The sequence below is a fragment of the Procambarus clarkii genome, chromosome 22 (assembly GCF_040958095.1).
Source record: "Procambarus clarkii isolate CNS0578487 chromosome 22, FALCON_Pclarkii_2.0, whole genome shotgun sequence".
NCBI lineage: Eukaryota > Metazoa > Arthropoda > Malacostraca > Decapoda > Cambaridae > Procambarus > Procambarus clarkii.
The window spans coordinates 13,194,396-13,212,072 of NC_091171.1; the positions used below are offsets into that span (position 1 = coordinate 13,194,396).

General features: G+C 50.1%; 1 protein-coding gene across 1 annotated transcript; it reads left to right on the forward strand.

Annotated features, from left to right (window-relative positions):
• Window positions 1-5,319: 5,319 nt before the first annotated feature.
• LOC123757126 (circumsporozoite protein-like) lies at window positions 5,320-5,940 on the forward strand. The gene is made up of 2 exons (XM_045740535.2): window positions 5,320-5,398; window positions 5,501-5,940. Exons 1-2 carry the CDS (start codon window positions 5,320-5,322, stop codon window positions 5,938-5,940), a joined length of 519 nt encoding a protein of 172 aa, XP_045596491.2.
• The last annotated feature ends 11,737 nt before the right edge of the window (window positions 5,941-17,677 follow it).

Consider the following 17,677-nt stretch of genomic DNA (forward strand, 5'->3'; position numbering starts at 1 on the left):
GTTGACACACCTCTCTCTCATGTTGACCCCCTCTCTCTCATGTTGACACCCCTCTCTCTCATGTTGACACACCTCTCTCTCATGTTGACGCCCTCTCTCTCATGTTGACACACCTCTCTCTCATGTTGACACCCCTCTCTCTCATGTTGACACACCTCTCTCTCATGTTGACCCCCTCTCTCTCATGTTGACACACCTCTCTCTCATGTTGACCCCCTCTCTCTCATGTTGACACCCCTCTCTCTCATGTTGACACACCTCTCTCTCATGTTGACCCCCTCTCTCTCATGTTGACACCCCTCTCTCTCATGTTGACACCCCTCTCTCTCATATTGACACCCCTCTCTCTCATGTTGACACCCTCTCTTTCATGTTGAACCCCCTCTCTCTCATGTTAACCCCCCTCTCTCTCATGTTAACCCCCTCTCTCTCATGTTAACCCTCCTCTCTCATGTTGACTCCCTCTCTCTCATGTTGACCTCCCTCTCTCTCACGTTGGCCCCCCCTCTCTCTCACGTTGGCCCCCCCTCTCTCTCACGTTGGCCCCCTCTCTCTCATGTTGACACCCCTCTCTCTCATGTTGACCCCCCTCTCTCTCATGTTGACCCCCTCTCTCTCTCATGTTAACCCCCCTCTCTCTCATGTTGACCCCCCTCTCTCTCATGTTGACCCCCTCTCTCTCTCATGTTAACCCCCCTCTCTCTCATGTTGACCCCCCTCTCTCTCATGTTGACCCCCCTCTCTCTCATGTTAACCCCCCTCTCTCTCATGTTGACCCCCCTCTCTCTCATGTTGACCCCCCTCTCTCTCATGTAACCCCCCTCTCTCTCATGTTGACTCCCCTCTCTCTCATGTTGACCCCCCTCTCTCTCATGTTGACACCCCTCTCTCTCATGTTGACCCCCTCTCTCTCATGTTGACCCCCCTCTCTCTCATGTTGACCCCCTCTCTCTCATGTTGACCCCCTCTCTCTCATGTTGACCCCCCTCTCTCATGTTGACCCCCTCTCTCATGTTGACCCCCCTCTCATGTTAACCCCCCTCTCTCATGTTGACCCCCCTCTCTCATGTTGACCCCACTCTCTCATATTAACCCCCCTCTCTCTCATGTTGACCCCCCTCTCTCTCATGTTGACCCCCCTCTCTCTCTCATGTTGACCCCCTCTCTCTCACGTTGGCCCCCCCTCTCTCATGTTGACCCCCTCTCTCACATGTTGACCCCCTCTCTCTCATCTTGACCCCCCCCCTCTCTCATCTTGACCCCCCTCTCTCATCTTGACCCCCCTCTCTCATGTTGACCCCCCCTCTCTCTCATGTTGACCCCCCTCTCTCTCATGTTGACCCCCTCTCTCATGTTGACCCCCCTCTCTCTCATGTTGACCCCCCTCTCTCTCTTGTTGACCCCCTCTCTCTCATGTTGACCCCCCTCTCTCTCATGTTGACCCCCTCTCTCTCATGTTGACCCCCTCTCTCTCATGTTGACCCCCCTCTCTTTCATGTTGACCCCCTCTCTCTCATGTTGACCCCCCTCTCTCTCATGTTGACCCCCCTCTCTCATGTTGATCCCTCTCTCTCATGTTGACCCCCCTCTCTCTCATGTTGACCCCTCTCTCTCATGTTGACCCCCCTCTCTCTCATGTTGACCCCCTCTCTCTCATGTTGACCCCCCCTCTCTCATGTTGACCCCCCTTTCTCTCATGTTGACCCCCCTCTCTCACATGTTGACCCCGTCTCTCTCATGTTGACCTCCCCCCTCTCTCTCACGTTGGCCCCATCTCTCTCATGTTGACCCCCCTCTCTCTCATGTTGACCCCCTCTCTCTCATGTTAACTCCCCTCTCTCTCATGTTGACCCCCTCTCTCTCATGTTGACCCCCTCTCTCTCATGTTGACCCCCTCTCTCTCATGTTGACCCCCTCTCTCATGTTGACCCCCTCTCTCTCATGTTGGCCCCCTCTCTCTCATGTTGACACCCCTCTCTCTCATGTTGACACCCCTCTCTCTCATGTTGACCCCTCTCTATGTTGACCCCCCCTCTCTCATGTTGACACCCTTCTCTCTCATGTTGACCCCCCCTCTCTCTCATGTTGACCCCCCTCTCTCATGTTGACCCCCCCTCTCTCTCATGTTGACCCCCCTCTCTCTCATGTTGACCCCCCTCTTTCTCATGTTGACCCCCCTCTCTCTCATGTTGACCCCCTCTCTCTCATGTTGACCCCCCTCTCTCTCTCTCATGTTGACACCCCTCTCTCTCATGTTGACCCCCCTCTTTCTCATGTTGACCCCCCTCTCTCTCATGTTGACCTCCGTCTCTCATGTTGACCCCCCCTCTCTCTCACGTTGACCCCCCCCCCTCTCTCTCATGTTGACACCCCTCTCTCTCATGTTGACCCCCCTCTCTCTCTCATGTTGACCCCCCCTCTCTCTCATGTTGACCCCCCTCTCTCTCATGTTGACACCCCTCTCTCTCATGTTGACCCCCCTCTCTCTCATGTTGACCCCCCTCTCTCTCACGTTGACCCCCTCTCTATGTTGACCCCCCTCTCTCTCATGTTGATCCCCCTCTCTCTCATGTTGACCCCCCTCTCTCTCATGTTGACCCCCTCTCTCTCATGTTGACCCCCCTCTCTCATGTTGACCCCCCTCTCTCTCTCATGTTGACACCCCTCTCTCTCATTTTGACCCCCCTCTCTCTCATGTTGACCCCCTCTCTCTCATGTTGACCCCCTCTCTCTCATGTTGACCCCCCTCTCTCTCATGTTGACCCCGTCTCTCATGTTGACCCCCCTCTCTCTCATGTTGACCCCCTCTCTCTCATGTTGACCCCCCTCTCTCTCATGTTGACCCCCCCTCTCTCTCATGTTGACCCCCCTCTCTTATGTTGACCCCCCTCTCTCTCATGTTGACCCCCCTCTCTCTCATGTTGACCCCCCTCTCTCATGTTGACCCCCTCTCTCTCATGTTGACCCCCCTCTCTCATGTTGACCCCCCTCTCCTGTTGACTCCTCTCTCTCATGTTGACCCCCCTCTCTCATGTTGACCCCCCTCTCTCTCATGTTGACACCCCTCTCTCTCATGTTGACCCCCCTCTCTCTCATGTTGACCCCCTCTCTCTCATGTTGACCCCCTCTCTCTCTCATGTTGACCCCCCTCTCTCTCATGTTGACCCCCCTCTCTCTCATGTTGACCCCCTCTCTATGTTGACCCCCCTCTCTCTCATGTTGACCCCCCTCTCTCTCATGTTGACCCCCCTCTCTCTCATGTTGACCCCCTCTCTCTCATGTTGACCCCCCTCTCTCATGTTGACCCCCCTCTCTCTCATGTTGACACCCCTCTCTCTCATGTTGACCCCCCTCTCTCTCTCATGTTGACCCCCCTCTCTCTCATGTTGACACCCCTCTCTCTCATGTTGACCCCCCTCTCTCTCATGTTGACCCCCTCTCTCTCATGTTGACCCCCTCTCTCTCATGTTGACCCCCCTCTCTCTCATGTTGACCCCGTCTCTCATGTTGATCCCCCTCTCTCTCATGTTGACCCCCTCTCTCTCATGTTGACCCCCTCTCTCTCATGTTGACCCCCCTCTCTCTCATGTTGACCCCTCTCTCTCATGTTGACCCCCCTCTCTCTCATGTTGACCCCCTCTCTCATGTTGACCCCCCTCTCTCTCTCCTGTTGACCCTCTCTCTCATGTTGACCCCCCTCTCTCTCATGTTGACTCTCTCTCTCATGTTGACCCCTCTCTCTCTCTCATGTTGACCCCCCTCTCTCTCATGTTGACCCCCCTCTCATGTTGACCCCCTCTCTCTCATGTTGACCCCCCTCTCTCTCATGTTGACCCCCCTCTCTCTCATGTTGACCCACCCTCTCTCATGTTGACCCCCCTCTCTCATGTTGACCCCCCTCTCTCATGTTGACCCCCCTTTCTCTCATGTTGACCCCCCTCTCTCTCATGTTGACCCACCATCTCTCTCATGTTGACCCACCATCTCTCTCATGTTGACCCACCCTCTCTCTCATGTTGACCCCCCTCTCTCATGTTGACCCCCCTCTCTCATGTTGACCCCCCTGTCTCATGTTGACCCCCTTCTCTCTCATGTTGACCCCCCTCTCTCTCTCATGTTGACCCCCCTCTCTCTCATGTTGACCCCCCTCTCTCTCTCATGTTGACCCCCCTCTCTCTCATGTTGACCCCTCCTCTCTCTCATGTTGACCCCCTCTCTCTCATGTTGACCCTCCTCTCTCATGTTGACCCCCCTGTCTCATGTTGACCCCCCTCTCTCATGTTGACCCCCTCTCTCATGTTGACCCCCCTCTCTCTCATGTTGACCCCTCTCTCTCCTGTTGACCCCCTCCCTCTCTCTGAAGCCTTAAAAGAGCTTAATGCTCTACCTGCGTCACCCTCTGCTCTATCGAGCAGAGGTAGAGGCGAGTGCATGAATTGGATTTTGTTTTTTTTTTAGGAAGCGGGCTGTCTATGCATCCGCCAAACCCCCTTTTTTATGAGTAAATACAACTTTTCACAAGACTCAAAACTGATGACGTTTGAACTATTCTCGAACAGTGCTTCGCTGACGACTTTAGGTCGAACCACAACGCTGTAAATGCTTCACCCACAAAACATACTACAAATACAAATAATTGCCAATAGAACTTAAACACCTGACCTAACCAATATATATATATATATATATATATATATATATATATATATATATATATATATATATATATATATATATATATATATATATATATATATATATATATATAATGTCGTACCTAGTAGCCAGAACGCACTTCTCAGCCTACTATGCAAGGCCCGATTTGCCTAATAAGCCAAGTTTTCATGAATTAATGTTTTTCCGATTACCTAACCTAACCTAACTTTTTCGGCTACCTAACCTAACCTAACCTATAAAGATAGGTTAGGTTAGGTTAGGTAGGGTTGGTTAGGTTCGGTCATATATCTACGTTAATTTTAACTCCAATAAAAAAAAATTGACGTCATACATAATGAAATGGGTAGCTTTATTATTTCATAAGAAAAAAATCAGGGAAAATATATTAATTCAGGAAAACTTGGCTTATTAGGCAAATCGGGCCTTGCATAGTAGGCTGAGAAGTGCGTTCTGGCTACTAGGTACGATATATATATATATATATATATATATATATATATATATATATATATATATATATATATATATATATATATATATATATATATATATATATATATATATTATATGCACAGCTTGCCAATATATAACAATATTAATTTTGGGAAACTTCTTATTTTGTATGAACATGTTCAAGTATGAATGCGTCTTTGGGGTCGACCACTGGATGGAATGAACTTGATCCGAGGACGGTTTGCCAAAGCCTTCTTGAATTACGTAAGTAAGTAAAGTAAAGAGGAAATCTAACGTATTTGCTTACTATAATGTTGGTTATTGAACATGAAAAACAATATTTACTATTTAAAGACGCTCATTTTATAAGGAAATAAGAGGTTGGTGTTGAGGGATGAGGATGACAACGCTGCTCTAGGAGAGGGGGATGACAACGCTGCTCTAGGAGAGGGGGATGACAACGCTGCTCTAGGAGATGAGGATGACAACGCTGCTCTAGGAGAGGGGGATGACAACGCTGCTCTAGGAGATGAGGATGACAACGCTGCTCTAGGAGAGGGGGATGACAACGCTGCTCTAGGAGAGGGGGATGACAACGCTGCTCTAGGAGATGAGGATGACAACGCTGCTCTAGGAGATGAGGATGACAACGCTGCTCTAGGAGAGGGGGATGACAACGCTGCTCTAGGAGAGGGGGATGACAACGCTGCTCTAGGAGAGGGGGATGACAACGCTGCTCTAGGAGAGGGGGATGACAACGCTGCTCTAGGAGAGGGGGATGACAACGCTGCTCTAGGAGAGGGGGGATGACAACGCTGCTCTAGGAGAGGGGGATGACAACGCTGCTCTAGGAGATGAGGATGACAACGCTGCTCTAGGAGATGAGGATGACAACGCTGCTCTAGGAGAGGGGGATGACAACGCTGCTCTAGGAGAGGGGGATGACAACGCTGCTCTAGGAGAGGGGGATGACAACGCTGCTCTAAGAGATGAGGATGACAACGCTGCTCTAGGAGAGGGGGATGACAACGCTGCTCTAGGAGATGAGGATGACAACGCTGCTCTAGGAGAGGGGGATGACAACGCTGCTCTAGGAGATGAGCCAACTTTACATACTCGTTACCCAGCAATATTTCCGGTCTTGTATTTCCGAGTAAAATTAAGGCTTTTCACATTCTATTTTCAGCACCAACACTACAGTAAGAAAATGTTAGATTTCTTGTTTGTTTTCTTAATTTAATGAAGGAGGCTTCGGGTAATTGTATAGACCGTTGAAGGGTTTGGTATACTGCTGACTTGTGTGGATTTTAACACATCAGTATTTGACAAGAATGTGAACCTGACGGCCCTTTGTTTTGATCAATGGACTGTCATAAACACATTCAAGAACACTAAATGTTCTGTGACAGTTAGTTGTTAATAGCTCACCCAACGAGCCAAGGCAACAGGCAACTGTGACGAGGTTTCGAATTGGTCTCAGTTGTCTCGATGTTTCGAACCGAAGCTCGTCTATCCGTTCTAACCTCTCAGTTGCCGGGCAGACGTCGTAGTGGCGGTAGACACTGTTCGTGTTCTGGAAAATTTTAACAAAAACACTTCGTGTTATTTCTGCAACATGAGACGAAACTGCTGTACAGTTGCACAACGTCTAGCAGGAGTGGGATTTATTCTGTGCTGATATTGGCTGATAGAAAATTATAAGTGTGAGGATTCTGAGCAGCAGCAGGAGCCGTGTTGACGTCTGGCCCGAGGGGGGAGGTGATGACCACCTTCACCCTCCTCTTCGGCGCCGCCTGCAGGACCTTCAGCAGGGTATGTAATCTTTAGGCTTGGTGTTGCCTTAACGACTATATTAACCTTTGGGGGTGATTAAATCCACCACAATAGTTTATTGAACAACCAGCAGGTACATACAAGTACTAAACTATATATATACCAGGTAGGTGGTATGATGGACCTGCGAACCAACATAATTTCTTCTCTCTTGCTTTATTTCGGACTTGTTTGGGGAAGTCAATTTTTTAATTCATTCGGGAGTAAGTTCCATCGACTGTGTCCTTTTATATGCATGGAGTGTTTGCCCAGATTCAGATTGACTCTGGAGATGTGAAGAGAGATTTATGTTGTGGTGTTAATGGGTTCTATTACACCGACACACCAAGACAACACTAAAGAGCAGCTCGTGCTTAATGACTCTGACGCCACACAGATCCTCTTAATTAATGGAGGTTCTAATATTTTATTGCGCCACTTTTACCTACGAAATGATCAGAGCTGCACGAGTCCGTTAGTGCCTTCAGTTACTGTAACTTGGGTGGCTGCACGTGAGAGGCTCCGAGAGGAAATGCAGCTGTCATGGCACCAACAGTTGGATGGTTCAGTGCAGCAATGGTACTGCTGCACTGTACCATCCTATTTCTCTGGGCGCTGTGGGGGAGGAATGTGGGTGCTGTGGGGGAGGAATGTGAGTGCTGTGGGGGAGGAATGTGAGCGCTGTGGGGGAGGAATGTGGGTGCTGTGGGGGAGGAATGTGGGCGCTGTGGGGGAGGAATGTGAGCGCTGTGGGGGAGGAATGTGGGTGCTGTGGGGGAGAAATGTGAGCGCTGTGGGGGAGGAATGTGGGTGCTGTGGGGGAGGAATGTGGGCGCTGTGGGGGAGGAATGTGAGCGCTGTGGGGGAGGAATGTGGGTGCTGTGGGGGAGGAATGTGGGTGCTGTGGGGGAGGAATGTGGGCGCTGTGGGGGAGGAATGTGGGTGCTGTGGGGGAGGAATGTGGGCGCTGTGGGAGGAGAAATGTGAGCGCTGTGGGGGAGGAATGTGGGTGCTGTGGGGGAGGAATGTGGGTGCTGTGGGGGAGGAATGTGGGCGCTGTGGGGGAGGAATGTGGGCGCTGTGGGGGAGGAATGTGGGCGCTGTGGGGGAGAAATGTGGGCGCTGTGGGGGAGGAATGTGGGTGCTGTGGGGGAGGAATGTGGGCGCTGTGGGAGGAGAAATGTGAGCGCTGTGGGGGAGGAATGTGGGCGCTGTGGGGGAGGAATGTGGGCGCTGTGGGGGAGAAATGTGGGCGCTGTGGGGGAGGAATGTGGGCGCTGTGGGGGAGGAATGTGGGCGCTGTGGGAGGAGAAATGTGAGCGCTGTGGGGGAGGAATGTGAGCGCTGTGGGGGAGGAATGTGGGCGCTGTGGGGGAGGAATATGAGCGCTGTGGGGGAGGAATGTGGGCGCTGTGGGCGCTGTGGGGAAGAAATGTGGGCGCTGTGTGGGGGAGGAATGTGAGCGCTGTGGGGAAGAAATGTGAGCGCTGTGGGGGGAGGAATGTGAGCGCTGTGGGGAAGAAATGTGAGCGCTGTGGGGGGAGGAATGTGAGCGCTGTGGGGGGGAGGAATGTGAGCGCTGTGGGGAAGAAATGTGAGCGCTGTGGGGGGGAGGAATGTGAGCGCTGTGGGGAAGAAATGTGAGCGCTGTGGGGGGAGGAATGTGGGCGCTGTGGGGGGGGAGGAATGTGGGCGCTGTGGGGAAGAAATGTGGGCGCTGTGGGGGGGAGGAATGTGAGCGCTGTGGGGAAGAAATGTGAGCGCTGTGGGGGGAGGAATGTGAGCGCTGTGGGGGGGAGGAATGTGAGCGCTGTGGGGAAGAAATGTGAGCGCTGTGGGGGGAGGAATGTGAGCGCTGTGGGGGGGAGGAATGTGAGCGCTGTGGGGAAGAAATGTGAGCGCTGTGGGGGGAGGAATGTGAGCGCTGTGGGGGGGAGGAATGTGAGCGCTGTGGGGGGAGGAATGTGGGCGCTGTGGGGGGAGGAATGTGGGCGCTGTGGGGGGAGGAATGTGGGCGCTGTGGGGGGAGGAATGTGGGCGCTGTGGGGGGAGGAATGTGGGCGCTGTGGGGGGAGGAATGTGGGCGCTGTGGGGGGAGGAATGTGGGCGCTGTGGGGGGAGGAATGTGGGCGCTGTGGGGGGAGGAATGTGGGCGCTGTGGGGGGAGGAATGTGGGCGCTGTGGGGGGAGGAATGTGGGCGCTGTGGGGGGAGGAATGTGGGCGCTGTGGGGGGAGGAATGTGGGCGCTGTGGGGGGAGGAATGTGGGCGCTGTGGGGGGAGGAATGTGAGCGCTGTGGGGGGAGGAATGTGGGCGCTGTGGGGGGAGGAATGTGGGCGCTGTGGGGGGAGGAATGTGGGCGCTGTGGGGGGGAAGAATGTGAGCGCTGTGTGGGGGAGAAATGTGGGCGCTGTGGGGGGGGAGGAATGTGAGCGCTGTGTGGGGGAGAAATGTGGGCGCTGTGGGGGGAGGAATGTGGGCGCTGTGGGGGGGAGAAATGTGGGCGCTGTTGTGGGGGAGAAATGTGGGCGCTGTGGGGGGGAGAAATGTGGGCGCTGTTGTGGGGGAGAAATGTGGGCGCTGTGGGGGGAGAAATGTGGGCGCTGTGGGGGGAGAAATGTGGGCGCTGTGGGGGGAGAAATGTGAGCGCTGTGGGGGGAGGAATGTGAGCGCTGTGGGGGGAGAAATGTGGGCGCTGTGGGGGGAGAAATGTGGGCGCTGTGGGGGGAGAAATGTGGGCGCTGTGGGGGGAGAAATGTGAGCGCTGTGGGGGGAGAAATGTGAGCGCTGTGGGGGGAGGAATGTGGGCGCTGTTGTGGGGGAGAAATGTGGGCGCTGTTGTGGGGGAGAAATGTGGGCGCTGTGGGGGGAGAAATGTGAGCGCTGTGGGGGGAGGAATGTGGGCGCTGTGGGGGGAGAAATGTGAGCGCTGTGGGGGGAGGAATGTGGGCGCTGTTGGAGGAGAAATGTGGGCGCTGTGGGGGGAGGAATGTGGGCGCTGTGGGAGGAGAAATGTGGGCGCTGTGGGAGGAGAAATGTGGGCGCTGTGGGAGGAGAAATGTGGGCGCTGTGGGGGGAGAAATGTGGGCGCTGTGGGGGGAGAAATGTGGGCGCTGTGGGGGGAGGAATGTGGGCGCTGTGGGGGGAGAAATGTGGGCGCTGTGGTGGGAGAAATGTGGGCGCTGTGGGGGGAGAAATGTGGGCGCTGTGGGGGGAGAAATGTGGGCGCTGTGAGGAAAGGATTGTGAGCGCTCTGGGAGGAGAATATATTCGTTACCGTGGATGTATGGTTCTTGTTGGAGTGTAGAGAATACACTGTAGATCACTTAGGCAGTTTATTGAGTAAGGTAACAGTGTATAGTTATGGCCTGCTGAGGTCCTACCGGCTCTGGCCTTGTTGAGAATACTGACCTTGCCTCCAGAGCGGTCACTTCCAGCTCTGTAGGGAATGTCGTCATGCAGAGACCTACTCGATTGTGATTGGCTATATCCCAACCATCATACAATTTGAGTACTAACACTGCTCGGGCACGCTACCAAGTCGACGTCCCTTGTCGACAAGCTCTGGCTAGCTAGATAGTTATAATGATATTGTAAAGGACCTCGGTGTCGTTCAGTAATGGGTTACATGTGAAATTGAATAATAAACATTAAAGGAAGATCAGGTGTGTGGAACACTAACACCGTTCAGCATGTGTACAAAAAATTAGAACATACAGTAGGTGAAAAATCATGGTGACAATGCTTGAATATAACAAGAGCATGAAGAACATATACATGTCTAGGTGTCAGTTATGAACAATACAATTCAAGATGATGCCTAAAACAAAATTAACATGTGTTAATGGCATGTGCTCAGAAAAATAATTAAAGACAATTATCTGCTTTAATAGAACAAAAGTCCTGACCCAACAACCACAAAGGAGTTTTAAGACTAGATAATGGAGAAATTGTTTTATGTACAATATATTTACAAGCTATATACAAGGACTGGATCGAGAAGCCTAACTTAGTGATAGCAGTCGGGGATCACTGGTCTCAGTGTGGTTCCTAGAACATTAATGGAACTCATGATGACGTGCATTGTAAAACACAAATGGCACAGTAGACTTAACAATGGCACCTGATTTATGACACAAAATAAATTTGAAAAACTTCTTTATTATGCATATATATAATGGTAATAATATGACACATGGGGTAGAAATACTGTGAAGTGAATTTTGTCAAACAAAAACAGAATAACTGCAGAATGCACTTAATTATAGATTCTGTGGATATCTAGACCTAGATCATCCAGAGCACTATACAACTCTGGCTCTCAATGAAGGTCAGGAACAGATGAAACTGCGTGTGACAAACTTTCAGCTTGAGAGGTAAACTCGATGATATCTAGCCAATGGACATGTGGTGAGTAAACGGTTGAAGTGAAAGGCCTAGATCTAAGAATATAGGTGCTAGTACAACCCGTTCTCGCAAATTTAATAAGTCAATATTGACTTATTAAATATGTGCATAGGTGACATACTTAACATAATAGATACCCCTAAAAAGATTCATAGAAAACACCGACCTTACCTAACCTTGTTAGTATCTTAAGATAAGCATCTTATTGCTTCGTAATTACAATTATTACCTAACCTATAATAGGTATAGGTTAAGTAATAATTGTAATTACGAAGCAATAAGATGCTTATCTTAAGATACTAACAAGGTTAGGTAAGGTCGGTGTTTTCTATGAATCTTTTTAGGGGTATCTATTATGTTTAGTATATCACCTATGCACGTAGTTAATAAGTCAATATTGACTTTACGAATTTGCGAGAACGGGTTGGCTAGTATGGGGTGGCTGTACATCAAGTGGTCTGTCAACCACAAAAGGTGGTGTCCCAATAGAAAAATCCATCTGGGTAGGTTCATTGTCATCTTCCTCATCAGGCTCGCCAACAATCATTTTAGTTAGCTTCATGTTGTCTAAATGTTCATTTATATACTCTCCTGTTAACAAATTCTTAAGTCTGCTGTACTTGTTACCCTTAATAAGTTCGATTACCTTGTATAAATCCAAAAATCTCTTAGTTTGTACTTAGGGCCAGACCTGTGTTGGTGAAGTACCATTACTATAGATCCTACAGTTAACTTACTGGGCTCAGCTTGTGCATTCCTTGCTCGAGTGAACTCGGCTGTTGCCTTGGACAGTTGTTCTTGTATTGCCTTGAAAACTAGTTGCATTTGTCTATGCTTGACTTGAACAAAATAATGTTATACAGAAGAGTAGAGGATATGTTAGTCAATTCATTAGGGAGGATCTTATCTGTACCATAAAGAATAGCGTGAGGTGTGTCACCTGTAGAAACATTAATTGAAGAATTTATGGAACTCTGAATTAAGGGTATGAACTCATCCCAATTACTGTTATCAAAATTCAACGTGAGACTCAAGGCATCTAACACTTTCCTGTTAGTACGCTCTGCTAACCCATTACTTGCTGGGTGATATGGCATAATACTACATTTGTTAATGTTATATAAATCACACAAACTAGTTAAAAACTATTACTGAATTCTGGATCATAATCTGAAAGGATTACTTTAGGCATACTATATCTACAAATTATTTGGTCATGGAATGCACTGGCTATAGTTTCTGCTGTTTTGTTCGGGATAGGAACTAGTTCGCAATACCGTGAAAAATTATCAACCATTATAAGTGTTTATTCCTTTTTCGGTTTCTGCAAAATTTGTCAACAAATCCATCTATACTCATTCCCAAGGTGCTTTAGTTGCTGGGTACACCTGGATTGGATTAGGTCCTGCTGTATTTCCCTTGTTCTGTAAGCAGGTCAAACATCTGTCAACATAATGAGCAATCTCCTTAGCCATTTTTGGCCAAAAATACTTTAATCCACCTTGCTGGAGTGTACGATCCTTACCTGCATGTGCACAATCCTTACCTGGATGTGCACTTGTGAGAACATCATGGATAATTTTTAACATGGTTGGTACTAAGACAGCTGGAACAACTAACTGACAACATTTCCTCGGGGCTGTCTCTAACTTTACTACTCTACACAGCAAATTGTCTAAAATCACTAACTCTTTCAATGGTACTGGAGGTTTGTGAATCGGGCGAGTATCTTGCTTAGTTGAAAACGTAATGATTGGTGCCCATATGGGGTCTCGACTACTGTAGCGTCTAATGCTGGGTAATTTAACTGAAACGCAGCTACGTGTCGCAAAAATGCATCAGCTACAATATTTTGTTTTCCTGGAATATAACCAAATGTGGGATTGAACTCTTGAATAGTGAGCAAATATCTAGCAAACTTTCCAATTGTATTTTTATTCTTGAACAAAGGAATTAATGGTTGGTGATCTGTAAGAACATGAACTGGGTAATTATAAATTGTATCCCTGAAATGTTTAAGAGCCTATACAACTGCTAAAGCTTCACGTTCTGTTGCATTGTAATTTTTCTCTTCCTTAGATAATGTACAGCTCATATAAGCTATTGCGTGATCTCTGTGACCTTCTGTTTGAAGTAATGCAGCACCTAAGCCAATGTCACTAGCATCTGTAACCAACATAATGTAATGTAAAAATGTAACCAACATAAAAGATTTAGAAAAATCTGGGTACCTAAGAACAAATGACGAGATCAATGCCTCCTTGAGTTTTTTGAGTGACTGTTCCTGGGCCTCTTCCCAAACAAAGGGTTCATCTTTTGTTTGCAACTTGTAAAGTGGAGCGGCTATAATAGAGAATCCAGCAATAAAATCCTACAAGACCCATGAACTGACTTACGGCTTCTGCGGTACGAGGCGTTGGAAAATCTCGGGCAGCAATAATTTTTTATTCATTCAATGTAACGCCTGAAGGTGTAACTGTATGACCTAGGAAATTAAACATCTCCTTTAAAAATTAACACTTTGCAAGTTTTATTTTTAAATTAGCTTCTGCAAACTTTGCAAGTACTTTCTCAAGGTTTTGGAAATGAGTCTGATCGAACATCTTGCGACATGATTATGAGATAATCAAGGTAAACTAGAAAAGTACTTCCTATCAGTCTACGAAATAGATTCATTATGAGCCGGGAAAAGGTTATTGGACTACTCTGGCTTAGGTGTCGAGTTTGGGATGTTTGGGATATTTTATAACTGCAGGGGGGTTTGGGCAAAATGTGACACTCCGCCACTATTAGTAATTGGCATATTTTCGGTTTAAAAAGTCGGAATTTCAAACTGCGAATACGTGTAGAGAGCCAGAATTTGGCTCCAAAATATGGCTCAGGAATCGAATTTGGGTTGTTTTGGATATTTTGAAAACTGCAGGGGAAATTTGGGCAAAATGTGACCCTCCGCCGCTTTCAGTAATTGGCATATTTTCGGTTTAAAAAGTCGGAATTTCAAACTCCGAATACGTGCAGAGAGCCAGAATTTGGCTCTAAAATATGGCTCATGTATCGAATTTGGGATGTTTGGGATATTTTGAAAACTGCAGGGGGGGTTTGGCCAAAAACAGTCTCCGTGGTGTAGTGGTAAGACACTCGCCTGGCGTTCCGCGAGCGCTATGTCATGGGTTCGTATCCTGGCCGGGGAGGATTTACTGGGCGCAATTCCTTAACTGTAGCCTCTGTTTAACGCAACAGTAAAATGTGTACTTGGATGTAACAACGATTCTTCGCGGCGGGGATCATATTCCAGGGACCTGCCCGAAACGCTACGCTTACTAGTGGCTGTACAAGAATGTAACAACTCTTGTATATATCTCAAAAAAAAAAAAAAAAAAAAAAAAATGTGACCCACCGCCGCTTTCAGTAATTGGCATATTTTCGGATTAAAAAGTCGGAATTTCAAACTGCGAATACGTGCAGGGAGCCAGAATTTGGCTCCAAAATATGGCCCAGGTATCGAGTTTGGGATGTTTGGGATATTTTGAAAGCTGCAGGGGGGTTTGGGTAAAATGTGACCCACCGCTGTTTTCAAAAATTGGCATATTTTCGGTTTAAAAAGTCGGAATTTCAAACTGCGAATAAGTGCAGAGACCCAGAATTTGGCTTCAAAATATGGCTCAAGAATCGAATTTGAGATATTTGGGATATTATGAAAACTGCAGGGGGGGGGGTGGGGGTTGCGCAAAATGTGACCCAATGCCACTTACAGTAATTGGCATATTTTCAGTATAAAAATTCGGAATTTCAAACTGCGAATATATGCAGAGAGCCACAATTTGACTCCAAAATAACGGTCAGGTGTCGAATTTGGGATGTTTGGGATTATTTGGAGAGTACGGGAGTAAGGGAGAGAGTGGGGGAGTATAGAGGAGTATGGAGGGTGGAGAGTGGAGGAGAATGGGGGAGAGTGGGGAGTATGGAGAGAGTGGGGGAGTATGGGTGAGAGTGGGGGAGAGAATGGGAAAGTGGGGGAGAATGAGGGAGAGTGGGAAAATATGGGGGAGAATGGGGGTGTATGGATGCGAATGGGGGAGAGTGAGGGAGAATGGAGGAGAGTGGGGGCGTATGGCGGAGAGTGGGAGAGAATGGGGAAAGTGGGGGAGTATGTTGGAGAGTGGGAGAGTATGGAGGAGAGTGGGGGGAGAATGGTGGAGAGTGGGGGAGAATGGTGGAGAGTGGGGGAGAATGGTGGAGAGTGGGGGAGAATGGTGGAGAGTGGGGGAGAATGGTGGAGAGTGGGGGAGAATGGTGGAGAGTGGGGGAGAATGGTGGAGAGTGGGGGAGAATGGTGGAGAGTGGGGGAGAATGGTGGAGAGTGGGGGAGTATGGGGTGAGTGGGGGAGTATGGTGGAGAGTGGGGGAGTATGGGGTGAGTGGGGGAGTATGTTGGAGAGTGGGAGAGTATGGGGGAGAGTGGGGGAGTATGGGGTGAGTGGGGGAGTATGGTGGAGAGTGGGGGAGTATGGGGAGAGTGGGGGAGTATGGTGGAGAGTGGGGGAGAATGAGGGAGAGTGGGGGAGTATGGGGGAGAGTAGGAGAGTGGGGGAGAATGGGGGAGAGCGGTGGAGCGTGGGGGAGTATGGGGGAGTATGGGGGAGATTAGGGGAGTATGGGGAGAGTGGGGGAGAATGGGGGGGAGAGTGTGGGAGTATGGGGAGAATGGGGGAGAGTGTGGGAGTATGGGGAGAATGGGGGAGAGTGTGGGAGTATGGGGAGAATGGGGGAGAGTGTGGGAGTATGGGGAGAGTGGGGGAGTATGGGAGAGAGTGATGGAGTATGGGTGAGGGGGGGGAGAGTGGGGACGGTGGGGGAGTATGGGGAAGAGTGGGGGAGAATGTGGGAGAATGGGGGGGAGAGTGGGGGAGTATGGAGGAGGGTGGGGGAGTATGAGGGAGAGTGGGGAAGAGTAGGGGAGAGTGGGGGAGAGTGAGGGAGAATGGGGGAGAGTGGGGGAGTATGGAGGAGAGTGGGGGAGAGTGGTGGGGGAGAGTGGCGGAGTATGGGGGAGAGTGGGGGAGTATGGGGGACAGTAGGGGGAGAGTGGGGGAGTATGGATGAGAATGCTGGAGTATGGGGGAGAGTAGGGGAAAGTGGGGGAGAATGGGGAAGAGTTGGGGAGAATGAGGAAGAATAGGGGAGAGTGGAGGAATATGGGGTGGTATGGGGGAGAATAAGAAAGAGTGGGAGAGTATTGGGGATTGTGGGGGAGATTGGGGGAGTATGGGGAGAATAGGGGAGAGTGTGGGAGTATGGGGGACAATTTAGGAGAGTGGGGGTGTATGGGGGAAAGTGGGGGAGTATGGGAGAGAATGGGGAAGAGTGGGGATGAGTGGGGGAGGGTGGGGAAGAGTGGGGGTGTATGGGGGAGAGTGGGGGAGTATGGGGGAGAGTGGGTGAGTATGGGGGAGTGTGGGGTAGTATAGGGGAGGGTAGGGGAGAGTGGGGGAGTATGGGGAGAGTTGGGGTGTATTGGAGAGAGCGGGGGAGAGTGGGGGAGAGTGAGGGAGAATGGGGGAGAGTGGAGGAGTATAGGGGAGAGTGGGAGAGTATGGGGGAGAGTGGGAGAGTATGGGGGAGAGTGGGAGAGTATGGGGGAGAGTGGGAGAGTATGGGGGAGAGTGGGAGAGTATGGGGGAGAGTGGGAGAGTATGGGGGAGACTGGGGAAGTATGAGGGAGAGTGGGGGAGAATGGTGGAGAGCGGGGGAGAATAGGGAAGAGTGGGGGAGAGTGGGGGAGTATGGGGGAGTATGGGGGAGAGGGAGAGTGGGGGAGTATGGGGGAGAGTGGGGGAGTATGGAGGAGAGTGGGGGAGTATGGGGGAGAGGGGGGAGTTTGCGGGAGAGTGGGGGTGAATTGGGGAGAGTAGGGGAGAGTGGGGGAGTATGGAGGAGAGTAGAGGAGAATGGGAGAGTGGGGGAGTATGGGGGAGAGTGGGGAAGTATGGAGGAGAGTGGGGGAGTGTGGGGGAGTATGGGGGAGAGTGGGGGCGAATGGAGGAGTATGGGGGAGGGTGGGGAAGAGTGGGGGAATATTTGGTAGTATGCGGGAGAGTGGGGGAGTATGGAGGAGAGTGGGGGAGTGTTGGGGAGAGTGGGGGAGTATAGGGGAGAGTGGGGTAGTATGGGGGAGAGTTTGGGAGTATTGGGGGAGTATGGGGAAGCATAGGGGAGTATGGGGGAGAGTGGGGGAGAGTGAGGGAGAATGGGGAGAGTGGGGGAGTATGGGGGAGAGTGGGGGAGAGTGAGGGAGAATGGGGAGAGTGGGGGAGTATGGAGGAGAGTG